This window comes from Leopardus geoffroyi, chromosome A1 (assembly GCF_018350155.1).
Source record: "Leopardus geoffroyi isolate Oge1 chromosome A1, O.geoffroyi_Oge1_pat1.0, whole genome shotgun sequence".
Classification (NCBI taxonomy): domain Eukaryota; kingdom Metazoa; phylum Chordata; class Mammalia; order Carnivora; family Felidae; genus Leopardus; species Leopardus geoffroyi.
In genome coordinates this window covers 174,502,923-174,516,725 of record NC_059326.1, presented here as the reverse complement: position 1 = coordinate 174,516,725, position 13,803 = coordinate 174,502,923, and the positions used below count along the sequence as shown (strand labels likewise).

The 13,803-nt window shown below is 43.2% G+C and overlaps 1 protein-coding gene across 5 annotated transcripts in view; it reads left to right on the top strand.

The window, feature by feature from the left end:
* The window catches only part of SFXN1 (sideroflexin 1), a 41,368-nt gene extending 28,068 nt beyond the window's left edge, over positions 1–13,300 (top strand). For 4 of the 5 annotated variants that reach the window (XM_045500965.1, XM_045500967.1, XM_045500970.1 and 1 more), the window contains exons 9-11: positions 5,780–5,829; positions 6,235–6,282; positions 10,700–13,300. In XM_045500965.1, the coding sequence (XP_045356921.1) occupies positions 5,780–5,829; positions 6,235–6,282; positions 10,700–10,796 (195 nt within the window). In that variant the 3' untranslated portion in view covers positions 10,797–13,300. Of the gene's footprint in view, positions 1–4,796; positions 5,175–5,779; positions 5,830–6,234; positions 6,283–10,699 lie in introns of those variants that run through there. The other variant, XM_045500973.1, reaches the window with a different exon arrangement.
* The last annotated feature ends 503 nt before the right edge of the window (positions 13,301–13,803 follow it).

The following is a 13,803-nucleotide window of genomic DNA, read 5'->3' as shown; positions in this document are numbered from 1 at the left end:
ATCGGTATAGACCAAAATGTCATTGTGGATTCACGTGACATTTTACCTACTTCACTAAGCTGTTATTTTAAGAATTAATGAAAAAATTTTGCCCATCTCTCCTTCTGGTGCAAAGCTTAGAGAAGATGGACTCTTAAAAGCTGCTAATGGATTAGTTTATGTACTTGAACAGTGACTGTATCCTAAAACTACCAGATTATATACACATCTGGAATTCATCAGCTTTGACATCTCAGTGCTTTTCAGAAAATCTGAAAAAAACTAATGCAGTGCTCCTTTCTCTGTCGATCCCCGCTTTACTTATGGGAAGTGATTTCGGCTTTGAAGGAAAACACCTATCACGTTCATTTAAACGGGGTTTTTCAACATCACTCTTCAGGGTGCTAGTGGTGAGTGGCCCATCCAGTACGTGCCTAACTTTGCAGACGTTGAATTGATGCCCTGTGTTCTTCTCTGCCGGCTCTTGCTCTGGGAAGGCTTTAGGATCCCACTGTTTCTGCAAGGGCATACGTCAGCCCAGGCAGCCTTTTTGGCTCTGCCTGGTTGATAGCTCCTAAGGTCTTGGCGTGCCAACTTCAGGAGCAATGGAGGTTCAAAATAAATCTAACCCCCCACTCCTGCTGAACTGAAGAAACAATCAGGTTTTTAAAGCAAGACCAGATTTCTAGGTTGGTTATAAGACTTGGAAGCTGTCATCTTATATAGTTCGTCTGACGATAAAAGTGACGCTTTCGTAAGAGACGGGTCATCAGTGTGCCTCATTCTGCCGATCGTGTCACAAGGTTATGATTGTCATGAATCTGCAGGTGACTGTGAAAGCTGTTGGGAGGCCACCTTCAGTGATGGCATCCCCACTGCCGAAGCCCTCCCATCCTCTTCTCTCTGTCTCTCAAAGGCCACCCAGCAGAAGAATCTCGGCAGCCTGGCTCTGGAGCAGAGGCTCCAAGTCTCGCTGCATCCACCGCGGGTAGGACTCGATTCTGCAGAGTCTGGCTGCAGCCTGGGGGCACGTGGTGCCCTGCGGCTGCTGACGCGTATCCCGATCATGGCTAGGGATCCCAGAAATTCTCAAGGAAAGTCTGCGTTGGAAACTACGTTAATGCTGAAAAGTTAGGTCACTGGAGAAAACGCATGGAAATGAGGCTGGTACATCATTCTCCCAGTTCAGTTGTGCCTTGGCACTCCTGGGGTCTCGGCATTGTTGGAAAAGTTGCTGTAGTTACTCTGAGTGACAAACACTGGACAGGGGACGTAGTTGTGCATATTGCATCATTTTCTTGTTTCGGCCTAACAGCATTTTCTACATGAAAGAAGCAGCAAATGAGCCAGGCAGTTAACCCCCCATTGCCACTCTCTTTTAGGCTTTTTCACGTTAATAAATGAATACATATTTTGTTTTCCTCCCCCACCTCAGTTTGCAGTTTTTAGCTTCGCTCAATATCATGTACTTAGTAATAATTTGGAGGTGTGCCACCTCACACATCCTTCACGGAGAAGCCCTCTGCCTGCGCAGCTCCCCAGCCTGCCCCTCCGCCCCTCTGCCCCTCCGCCCCTCCGCCCCTCCGCCCCTCCGCCCCTCACCTGGAGCTGGCAGAGGCCGCCGGTTGCAGATCCCCGGGGTGAGCTTGGGAGAGGCGGTCAGAGTAGCTCGTGGATCAGTCCCAGGGTCTCGCTAGCTACCGGGGGTCTGGTTGTGGCTGCTCCCCTTCAGACCTCAGTGGAGGACGTTGCTTTGGAAAAGCAGTGGCTAAATGTTGAGCTATTCATACACACATTCCACTCCCCGAAAGAGTGCAGGGTTGCTGTTAGGCTGAAGGACTGCATTTTGCGCAGTAGAGTTCCCATGGGACTGAAGGGATAGTGTAGCTGCTACTAAAACATAGGCAGAGGTGGCTTGTGTTAATAGCCATACATTTCCATCTTCGGAGCGCTTTCATGTGCATCTTGAAAGGCAAGCTTTACCATGCTCCTTTCACAGAGGTTTCAGAGATCATTTTTCAGCAGCTCGTAACGTCCATGTGGGTGATGTCTGCCTCTCCTGGCCCCGATTGTTCCCACAGCTCTAGCGGCCTCATGTGCCCCTCTGTAAGGATGCACTTGCCTGGGCTTTTACCTTGGACATGACCAAACTCCTCTGCCAACATGAAACAAATTGGACATTCTTGGCTTTTTTGATGGTGAGCTTGGGGAGCATTCGGTATGACTCATCCCTCCCCCCTACGCCTTATCTTTTTCCAAGTGGAGTGCTAGCTAGAAAAAAGCATCAGCTGTGGGCAGGTGACTCACAGAAGCCTTTGCAATAAATCAGAAAGTTCACTGCCTAAAATCTGGCACTTTGAAGAATGGTATTCTTGAAGAATAACTCCTGTGGTCTCTTTACCTTGCTGGCACTTTCATTAGGAATAAATAAAGTTACTATGGTTTAGATCAGATAATAGTTCCTCATCCCTTAGTTCTGCTTCTTCCTTATTCCTTTTAACAAAGGTGGACAGCTCTGTCTACTCAGTGTATTTTCAGGATTTTCTGTTAATTAAGTGTGAGTGTAGCATTTATTTGTTCATTCACTCATGTATTTACTCAGCAGCCCTTTGCTGAATGCCCTGTTACAATCCAAGCAGTGTGCTGGGTAATTGAGTCATAGAGACAGAGCCCTGCTCTCAACAGCCAGAAAGCACAGTGACAGGAAGAGGCACAAGGCAGTGGTTCCAACACTTGGTGATTACAGAATGCAGCACAGAGGGATGAGAAATGTCTCCCCCAAATGCAGGAGGTGGGCAGAGACTTGAATGGTGGCATGAAAGGATACATTGATACACTTGAAAGGATACATGGTCCACAGAAGCTCAGAGAGGACACACAGCATGGCTTATTGGGAAACTTCCAGATGGCCAGGTTGTGGGCTATGTATAGGGAATTGACTGTACCATATATAAAAATTAACTCCCCATGGTTCATAGACTCTAAACGTAAAAATCTACAACTGTAAAATTTCTGGCAAAATATAGAAGAGGCCATCTTTGGGACTGAGAGTTTGGCCAAGATTTCTTAGACACAGCAGCAAAGGCACAGTCCGTAAAAGAAAAATTGATAAACTGGACTTCATCAAAATGATAAAGTTCTGTTTTTTGAAAACTTTATAGTTTTGAAAAGGCAAACAGACTGGGAGAAAATCTATGCAAACCTGTATCTGATAAAGGACTTCTATACAGAAGATATGAAGAGCCTTCAACACTCGTTCAAGAACACGACCCAATTTAAAAAAATGAGCAAAAGGTTTGAACAGACATTTCCCCAAATATATACATATATACATATATATACATGTATATATGTGTTTATATACATATACATGCTCAGTATCTTTAGTTACTGGGGAAATTCACGTAAAAACTACATGAGCTACCACTAAACACCTCCAGGAGTGGCTAAAGTCAAAAAGACTGACCATAGCCAATGTCGGTGGCAATGTGGAGAAACTGGAACTCTCATATCCTGCTAGTGGGAATGAAAAACAGTACAACCACTTTGGAAAATAGTTTGGTAGTTTCTTAAAAAGTGAAACAGATGTTTACCACCTGACCTAGCCATGTCACTCCTAGGTGTTTACCTCGGAGAAATGAAAGCATGTGTCTATAAAAGACGGATGTTCACAGCAGCTTTATTTTTATTTGCAATCTCCAAAAACCAGAAACAACCCAGATGGTCATCAGCAAGAGAATAGATTATCAAGTTGTGCTGTATCCATGCAATAGAATACCTAACTCAGCAAGCAAACGTAATGAACTATTGATAACGTGCAGCAACCTGAATGAACCTCAAAATGATTACACAAAAGAATATATTCTGTACATAAAATGCTGGAAAATATAAACTGATACATAGTGACAAGAGATCAGAGGTTGCCAGGGAATGGGGTGCGGGGTTTCAGAAAGAGAAATTGCCAAGGGCACAAGGCACAAGGAAAGCATTAGGGATGGAAGGATATGTTCATTATCTTGATCATCGTGATGGCTTCTCAGCCAAATACATGTATCAAAACTTTACACATCAAATATGTGCGTTTTACCATAAGTCAGTAAAGCTGTTGGGGAAAAGATCACGATCCTGGCGGAGGGAAGATTATTTAGAGTCATACTAACTTTTTGCACATTGGCCTCATGAATATATACCTTTTAAATTGATGGGTAGTGTCTCTAATTCATTGAAACTATTATTTAAGATAGCCTCTGTTGGCACAGTTCGAGGTGTGGGAGCATATGAGGGAAGACCAAACATCCACAGCTCCCTGAGTCTCAGGCTAAGTGCTGTTTGAAAAGTGGGGATGAGTTGAGCGGACAGGGTGCTGGAGAGGAGTCAGGAGAGAGGATGACATCCAGGTTGGATGAAGTCAGAGTTCTCCAGGATCCTTGTCACTACTGAGAGCCTTTCCATGGAAACCATTGGCATGAGGCACAGTCGGCCTCTCACTTGCACACGTCCTTGGAGATTACTTGCAGCTGCTCCCTGGTTTAATAGGTTAGCCCCCTTTGCTTCAGACAAAGGTCCACTTGAAATAAGAAGGCCGCTCTCAGGGGCTCAAGTTCATCCTTCACAAAATCTCCTTGCTGAGCTTGCCTTCCTGTCACCCAGCGCGGACGTCACAAGTCTGGGCAGTGCCAGGGCGAGGATTTACATCTCCTGATGAAAATCCATCATCACTCCAAGCCAGTTGCCCAAGATACCGTGTGTCCTTTTCTTACTGTCCTTGGAGGGGTGGGTGTGTCTTCTCTTGATGACATTTCTCCCTTCCTCTCTAGTACATGCCTCTCTCCCCCCTGCACTACCCTGCGTGATGTACCTGTTCTCCAGAGGAGTCTTCTCGGGGACGAGGGTATGCCTCTCATGCAAGCATCTTGGGCGTCATGATTTTTTTAACAGCTTGTGTTGACTCTTCACTAAGTTGGCTGATTTCATAACGACCAGTTCACAACTTCGTTGCAGATGTTTCAGTGGCCTTGTTCCTATAACCATATACCCCACCGTTCTTTATATTGTGTTTTTTGGTACCACTCCTTTTGGAAAACTAAAAAGCTAACTGCTTATTCTCTGAAAGACCAACCAACTCCTTCGTTTCCATTTAAAAAAAAAAAAAAGTGAAAGGCACAAGTTTTCTGTGCCAGCAATAGTTTTAACCATATTGACAGCAACTAAAAGCAAGAAAGGGAAGATGCAGGGGAGGAGGGAAATGTTGGGTTTCTGCTACGTTCCAGGCACCGTTCTAGGTGCCTTATGACCGATACCTGACATGTCTTCTCTCATTCACTGTTGGGAAACCCGCTGTGATCCTCGTTTTGCAGACGAGAAAACCAGAAAACCAAAAGCTTGGAGCGCTTGGGCTCTGCCTGTCTTTCCCCCACTGTCAGGAGCGAACTGGCAGGGCAGAGATTTGAGTACAGGTTAGTTTGTCTTCCAACCTTGACACCAGGCTGTATAGCCTCCCCAGCCAAGAGGTGAATTACAATTAAACGGTAATGATTTCTCCACCTGTTTAGAGCCAAGCATCTCTGAGATTATATGTGTGAGAGAAAAATTGAGAAGCCACTTGATCTCTGCATGGGCATTTACGGACAGATCAAGGAGGCTGCAGGAAGTCAGAACTAATGTGCCTGCTGCAGTGTTCCCCCCACATTTCACTAATCTGGGTCTTGTAGTGTGGAGAGTTTCCTTCCCGCTAATCAGGAGAAATTGTCTCGAAGAGCCTGTATAAAAAGCATTCAAAGTAATTTATTTCTCCACACAGAGGTTCCCGTGGATGAGTGCACCTATTCAAGTTGGATTAGTTGGCTTTTGGTGAGTGGAATCACTTTTACGTACTTCATTTCCTTTTTGGAGGTAAATATACAGCATAAGAAAGGCAAAGCAATGGGTAGATAATGTGAGACACAGGTTTTGAAAGTGAGACCCAGAACAGATCCCGGAACTTGGGGAACTTATGGTCCCAACAATTGGATAGAAGCAAAGGGAAACCTACAACATTTGGGACTCTGTGTGATTCTTTTTTAAGTTCTGGATATTTCTCTGATTTTTTTAAAACTATTTTGACAGTCCCTGGTGATAAAATTACACAAACAGGATGTATTTTTTGGGAGGAAATGTAATATTTGAAGGATCCTTATAAAAGTGAGACAGACAAAGGATCTGAAAGTTGCCATTGGAAAGGCTCTGACTTGTCTTTTTCTTTTCCGTTTTTCTAAGTTTGGTGTTTGCTACGCCGCTGTGTTGTGCTCTGTTTCCTCAGAAAAGGTATGTATTTGCTATTCTTTGGAGTGATCACCAGCTTTAATCCTAAAAACCATTTGAAGACGCAGGTGCTGCTGTTCCATTTCATTTGTATGGACGTTGAGATTCACAAAGATGAATGAAGCCACGTCCCTCAAAGGACAAGACAGAGGCAGAAATCAAACACACATCTGCTTAATTTCAAAACTCTCTTGATCCAGCTCTACCATCACATTTGAAAATGCTTTATTCTTTTGTAAGAATCACGTTCACTCCTGGTACAAGTGTGCTTTTAGAAAACTTTAGATACGGCTCCTGGTCGCCCAGTCCGTTGGCAAATGCAGCTGTAACACAGACGCACTAGAATTTGAGATCCGCCCCAGGGACAGCAGCTACACACACTTAGTCTCAGTGATTGGTATATTGGCTTCCCTTCTTCCTACTTGGCTTTTCGCCTCAAACGCCTTATCGTGTGCCTTCATCCCAGGCCACCCTTCAATCCTGCTTTTGATGTAAGAACGGGACTGACGGGCATTAAATCAGCATCGGATAAATCTAGGTCTTCAGCCTCCTCCTGGTCTAACGTGAAAGCACAGAGAGCAGCGTTTTGTTGTTTGGCTTTTGTCTGAGGATTACCAGGCTGCTGCTGCCTTCATGGCACCTTCACGGGCTGACAGGCTTCAAACGTACGGTCTTTAATGCCCTAGGCTTTCAAAGCATGATGAAGTGTTCTGGAACTAACTGTATCAGGTCCCCTCCACCTGAGAGAGAACTCCACTTTTCACCTGCTCTTTTGCTTCTGTGTTTGGCTCCTACTGGTACTAAATAGGGCACTAAATCTCCAGGAGAGGGAGCCTTGTACCACTTTGATGCCTAGAGCCCTGCCCTCCCCTGGGAGAGGGCAGGACCTTTAGAACCTCTTCTCTAAGCCCAGGGCAGATGCATTTTTTTTTTTCCATCTCCTAAGAGGGGTAATCATACCTATTTACTTGTGCAAACCCCAGAATCTCAGGGCTTAACGCAAGAAAAGTTTGTTTCTCTAGTATATACCAGTGTCCCAACAGTTGACCTTGTACTCGGTGACTCAGAAATAGTGGATGTCAAATGCCGAGGAGAGCACCTGATACAAAGTAAACCCTTAATAAATAGAGCTTTTGTAATTGTGAGATTAAAGGATTTGAAAATCCATAAAGGAGCTCCTTACATAGGCCTTGGTTTTGTTTAAGTGTTATGAGAAAAAACACTGTATTTGTTCTAACATTTGTTGTTATGATTGACTTAAATTCTAGGTTTGGACCTTCAAAGTTTTTCTGTAACTACTGGTGCCATGAGGTCACCTGTCCGTGGAGAGTACGTGGTTTCCACATTTGGGAGACCAAGGGCACTCTTTTGTGTTCTCCTATCTAAAAATGAAGCTTATCACTCTGGTTTTTTTTGCTTCTCCATTTGCTTATTTTTCTTTTTGTTTCTTGCTCATAAGTTCCATAGAATAGGATTACTCCTATTCCTTGGTTCTTTACACACTGTTCTTATTGGTCCAAGCATGACCCTATTTTATTTTGTTTACTTTAATGATACAGTGAACATCCGTGCACCCACTGCCCACTCATGAATAAAAAGATCACCGGTCAGTTACATCTTTTTGTAGGTTCTTCCCGGCCCATGCCCCTGCCTCCTCTGCAGATTTAACCATTATACAGAACTTCATAGTTATCATACAATTGCACTTAAAATTTTTTATTTTTTATTTATTTAAAAAATAATTTTTTTAATGTTTATCTTAGAGACCGAGCACAAGCAGGGGAGGGGCAGAGAGAGAGGGAGACACAGAATCCAAAGCGGGCTCCAGGCTCTGAGCTGTCAGCACAGAGCCTGACGCGGGGCCTGTGGACCCATGAACCGTGAGATCATGACCTGAGCCGAAATCGGCTGCTCAACTGACTGAGCCACCCAGGCACCCCTTAAAATTTTTTATTTTATATATATGATATATATACACACACATATATGTATTACTAATGTTTAGTTTTGCCTCTTTGGGAACTTTTTAGACAAGGGTGTCATTACTATGTATAGTCTTCTGGTATTCGTTCTTTTTTATTCAGTGTCCTACAGCTAAGATTCCTCCGCATTATTGCATGTAGCTAAGTTCATTTACCTGACTGCTATATAATAGTCCGTTGTATAAATATGTCATAGTTACCCATTCTACTGTACAAATGAGAAGTAATAAAAACCTTCCTTATCAAAATTTGTGGGAAGCAGCAAAAACGTTGCTCTGAGAGAAACGATTGGCTTTAAATGTTTATATTAGAAAGGAAGAATGCCTGAAAATCAATGTGCTAAATGTCCAACTGAAGTTCAAAAAGGAACAAAAAGAATAAACTCCAGGGAAAGAGAAAGGAAGGAGGTAGGCCCAGAAACAAAAGGTCAAAAGTTGGTTCTTTGGAAATAGTAATGGATGGTCATCTTGTGATGCCAATGGGAACAAATCGTGTTGTGAACGAAAAAGAGGTATAACTAGAGACCTCGCAGAGTCCAAAAAGGTAAATGAATATTATCGACATCATTACACCAGGAGATTTGGAAACAGGCACACGGACAGGTTCCTAGAAAATGTTAACAATGCTAAAACATTAGAAAGTCTGAATTGGCATATCACCATTAAGGAAGCAGAAGGATTATTTAAACTTCTTCCTACAAAGTAAACACAAGAACCAGGTGGTTTTACAGGTGGAGTTTACTCAGCTGCCAAGAAACAGATTACTCCAGTTTTTATTTATTTATTTATTTATTTATTTATTTATTTATTTATAAATGTTTATTTATTTTTGCGACTGGGTGGCTCAGTTGGTTAAGCGTTGACTCTTGATTTCAGCTCAGTCACGGTTCGTGAGATCGAGTCCCAGGTCAGGCTCTGCTCTGACAGCTCGGAACCTGCTTGGGACTCTCTCTCCCTCTCTCTCTACCTCACCAGCGCGTGCTTTCTCTTTCTCTCTCTCAAAATAAAGAAATAAACATTTAAAAGTAAAAGATTAATTACATATCAAAATATTACCAGGTTTTCTGTAGTAAGTATTCTGGACAGTTTTTCTTCGTACTTTTGTATAATAAATATGCATTTATAACAAAAAAAAAAGCTTTAATATATATATGCATATAATACATTCAAGTACTTTTTTAAAATTCATCAAAGACTAACAGAGGTCATCTCTCAGTGGTGTGTGTGACTGTGAGTGATGTTTTTCTCTTGCAATTTTTAGTATTTTCTTTTTTTGTAATGTTTGTTTATTTTTGAGAGAAAGAACATGAGCAGGGAAGGGGCAGAGAGAGAAGGGGGACAGAGGATCCAAAGCAGGCTCTATACTAACAGCAGCAAGCCTGATTCAGGGCTCGAACTCACGAACCGAGATCATGTCCTGAGCTGAAGTCGAATGTTCAACTGACTGAGCCACCCAGTCGCCCCCATTTTAGTGTTTTCTAAAAGTTTTGCAATAAGCATGTATTATTATGCAATGGACAAAAGCATATTAGTGCCAGTGAATTGTTAGTGTTACAAATTCCACTAAATCGGGGCGCCTGGGTGGCTCAGTCCATGAACCGTCCAACTTCAGCTCAGGTCATGATCTCATGGTTCGTGAGTTCGAGCCCTGCATCTCGCTCTGTGCTGACAGCTCAGAGCCTGGAGTCTGCTTCAGATTCTGTGTCTCCCTCTCTCTCTGCTTTTCCCCTGCTCATGCTCTCTCTTTGTCTCTCAAAAATAAATAAACATTAAAAAAAATCCACTAAATACGTGTCTTTTTTATTAATGGTGAACATTATTAGATTGTTCTCTTTGGGCAGTGGCATTACCACGTTTCCCAATAACAGCAGGGTCTGGAAGTGGTGTTGCTTATTTTTCCCAGCAAAGAAGTTTGTAAGCTTTAATGATTGTTGGGTTCTTAGGGCTCCTGTGTGGCTCAGTCAGTTAGGCATCTGACTCTTGATTTTGGCTCAGGTCATGATCTCATGGTTCATGGGATCTAGCCCCACATTGGGCTCTACGCTGAAGGCATGGAGTCTTCTTGGGATTCTCTCTCTCTCTCTCTCTCTCTCTCTCTCTGTCTCTCTTTCTTTCTCTCTCCGCCTCTCCAGGACTCACTCTCTCCCTCTCTCTCTCTCAAAACATAAACAAACATTAAAAAAACTAAGAATTGTTGGGTTCTTCAGTGTATTTCTTGGATTTTTAGCAATAACTAATTGTCTAAAAGGAACTGGACACTCACTTTCAGGGCCCAGGAAGCATTTTTCAAACAGGACCCTGTTTTACAATACCAGTCATGGCGGGGCGGGGGCGGGGGTCGGTGAGGGGTGGCACGGAAAGGTCCCTTCTCTGCCGTCTGCAGATTCTAGTTCCCTGCTCTGCCCATGTAATAATCCTGTCATTTCTCCGTTATCCCAGTTCCATGTCTGTGACGAGCTTGGAGGCTGAGCTGCAAGCCAAGATCCGAGAGACCTATCCTGAATTACGGCGCGTGTACTTTAACAAGGGATTATAAAATAGGGGAAGAAACTCTACAGCTTGTCCCGCCTACTGCAGACCTGGGGAGGAGAAGCCTGTTCAACCCGGGTTCTCCCAGTGACAGAAACCTTTTAAAGATCCACATTAGCCTTTTAGAGTCAAGCTGCCACCTACAGCACAGCACCTGGTGTGGGCCTGGCGCCCGACACCCGTTGGCTCCCTTACATTTGAATCACGGTGTAATTTACAAAAATACCCTTCCTGTAGCTTTTATAGTAATTGTTTTTCAAAGACAATATACCAGCCCTCCCCCAGAGTTTTAAAAAGCACTGTTAGGCATAGAGTAGATGTTCAGTATATACTCAATAAATACTTACTGATTATCAGTGAGCGAAAAGGAAATCTGTTTGAAATACTGAATGTTTATCCTGTTCTTGTTTCAAATCACTCAGCAGTGATTTGGGAAAACACAAAGCTCTGAGGCTAAGCTGTAAAAAACTGGACTCATAAACATTAAGGGAAGTTTACTTCCAGTCTGGGCAGTGGGCAACCCCAACTAAGTGACGTGTCTTTTGGATTTGTAGGATTGAAAGCTCCCCCATGTACTTCCCGAAAGGCACGGTAATAGACAAGTGCAATGAGCTGTTCCTGCCGGCCACGATTATGTGCATTCACATTGCTGGGGGATTTCTTTGGTTGACTTCTAAATTTATTCTGTTTTACATTCTTACGAAGTTCGTCTTACCTTCCACTTGTTGACCTTAGATTCGGTTATTTACACCAAGTAATCAAATCACAGAAATGTTACACGTGTCAGATTTTGGAAGTATATTCAATACCAGTGCTGTGTGACTGGGTTGGATCTGGTTTGTTTGATTCTTTAGGAGTGAGAGCCCAGCTCCAGCTAGCTACATGTGTTGGTCATTCTTCTAGATCTCCTTGGCTTTCAGAAAGATGCGGAAATGTTGTGTATGTGAATCAGTGACTAAATGAATTTTCCTTGAATGTTGTCTATTGCATTCTACCCTGTTTGAAAATAACGAATCCATGGGCCACTGTTTACATCATCTGTAGTAGCTTCACCTATTTTTAACGTAACAGGTTATGTTTCACGTCTGTAGATGTTCCAGGCATATGCTAGGTGGTTGTTCTGTTGAGTGAAGACCACTCAGTTCACTTGTAATTCAGAGACTTGTAAGTGGGGGGGGGAAATGTAGAAGCTAGTTTCGACAGATTTTTCCCGACGATGTGACCAGTCTGTATTTCCTCATAAAGAAAAAATGGTGTGCCTTGTGTCTGTGTTTCTCTTTTTCTCTGAAAGGATCATGGATCTGAAGCTTGGGGGCACCTCGAGCCTTCCTTTGTGCCACCAGAATTTTCTCTTTGAGATTTTCTGTCTTAAACCATTTGAGGCAAATTGGTTCCCCATGACATTCTGATGTGTTTTGTTGCTGTAGATGCTTCTCTTTAAATAGCGGTAAGAGCCTGAAAGTGAAGGCAGATCTCCATGAGGTGCTGAAAGGGTGGTTTTTAACCTAACTAAGCGCTTGAGGCCAACCCCACCTGCCCCAGCTAATCTCAGAATTCTCACCGCCCCCTCTCCCATTAACTGTTAGGTCCCTTTCAGAATCCTAACCTTCATTGAGAAATCAGCTAGCAACTGGCTTGACGCTTGATGAACTAACCAAAATTTTGTACACACCAGGAAGGTAGGACCAAAGCACTGTTGTAGAAGGGATAATGAACATGGAGATGTGTCTTTTTAAACACTTACTGAGGCTTCCAACCCCTGATGCTTTTATATAGAAATACTAACTATCATTTAATCGTGGTTTATAAAAAGGAACAAATGAACCAAGATTGGCAATTTCGCTGATCTCTTAGAAATATCTTTTCTGGAGAAAAGTCCACGTGAAGTGCAATGAGCTTATAAAGGTAAATAGTTGTTCATATTTCTAGTCACGTGATAATTCTGATTGTACGTATTACTGACTGGCAGATCTTATTACTTCAGTATTAGCACGGTGTCTTTGCCAGTGTTGGAGTCAATGTATTATTTCCGTTCAACTGAATGAAATGTTAAATAAACTCAGAATGAAAATAAATTCTCTCTCTTATTTGTATGTAAAGGGCGATGCAGTTTTTGTGTTACAGTCGATGGTACTTTCGTTCAGACTTAACATCTGGCTACCATCAGGAACTCCTAATGAGGAAACAGTTTTCTGTGGTGCCTTTGGCAGGAAATGTTTTCCTGTGTGGGGCTACCAGTCTTCCACCTTCTCGAACACCATATGCGCCGGGCACCCACCCTCTGCCCCCCCCCCCCCGCCCCGTGGTGTCATTCCAGGAACGTTTGTTATGAGCACGGGGTTGGGGGGGGGGGATGTCCCACTGCACATGATTGGCGAGGTGAATCTGCTTTCATACTGTTTGTCAGCTGCTAATGTGGAACGAGCATTTTCTGTCGTTCAGAGAGAAAATCTAAGTTAACCCAAGATTGGGGAGTGCCTTATTAACAGACTCAATAAAAGATTGCGCATTATAACCTTGTCGTTCACGTCTCTGCATCTGTTTTGCTACTCTTCCCTCCGTCCATCACTTAGATTAATTATACTCAAGAACGTGGATCCAGAAGTCACAGCTGGTAAATCTTGGTCGTACCCACTGTGGCAATCGATGTGTTTGGGGCAGCTGACATTCTCTGTGACCTTCAGTTTTCTTTGTTCGCTGTGGTTATGTGGAGAAAATAATTGAAGCTACTTCATAGAGTTGTAAACATGAGCAGGACCATCCCTGTACGGCAATTCGCGTATCGCCTGGCACCTCGTGAACATTCAATGAATGGCTGCCCGTGGTATATTTATGAGTTCTAGAGACACAGAGAATACCAGTTCCTCGGTATTAGTGGTAAGATTTTAGAACCCCAGCAACCTTCCCAGAGGTAACCCACAGCCTAACTACAATTCCCAGGTTAAAATGGTCAAACGGAGACACTTGGATCCATCCTGTAAAATGTCTAACAAGGTTTTGCCTAAATGAGACCA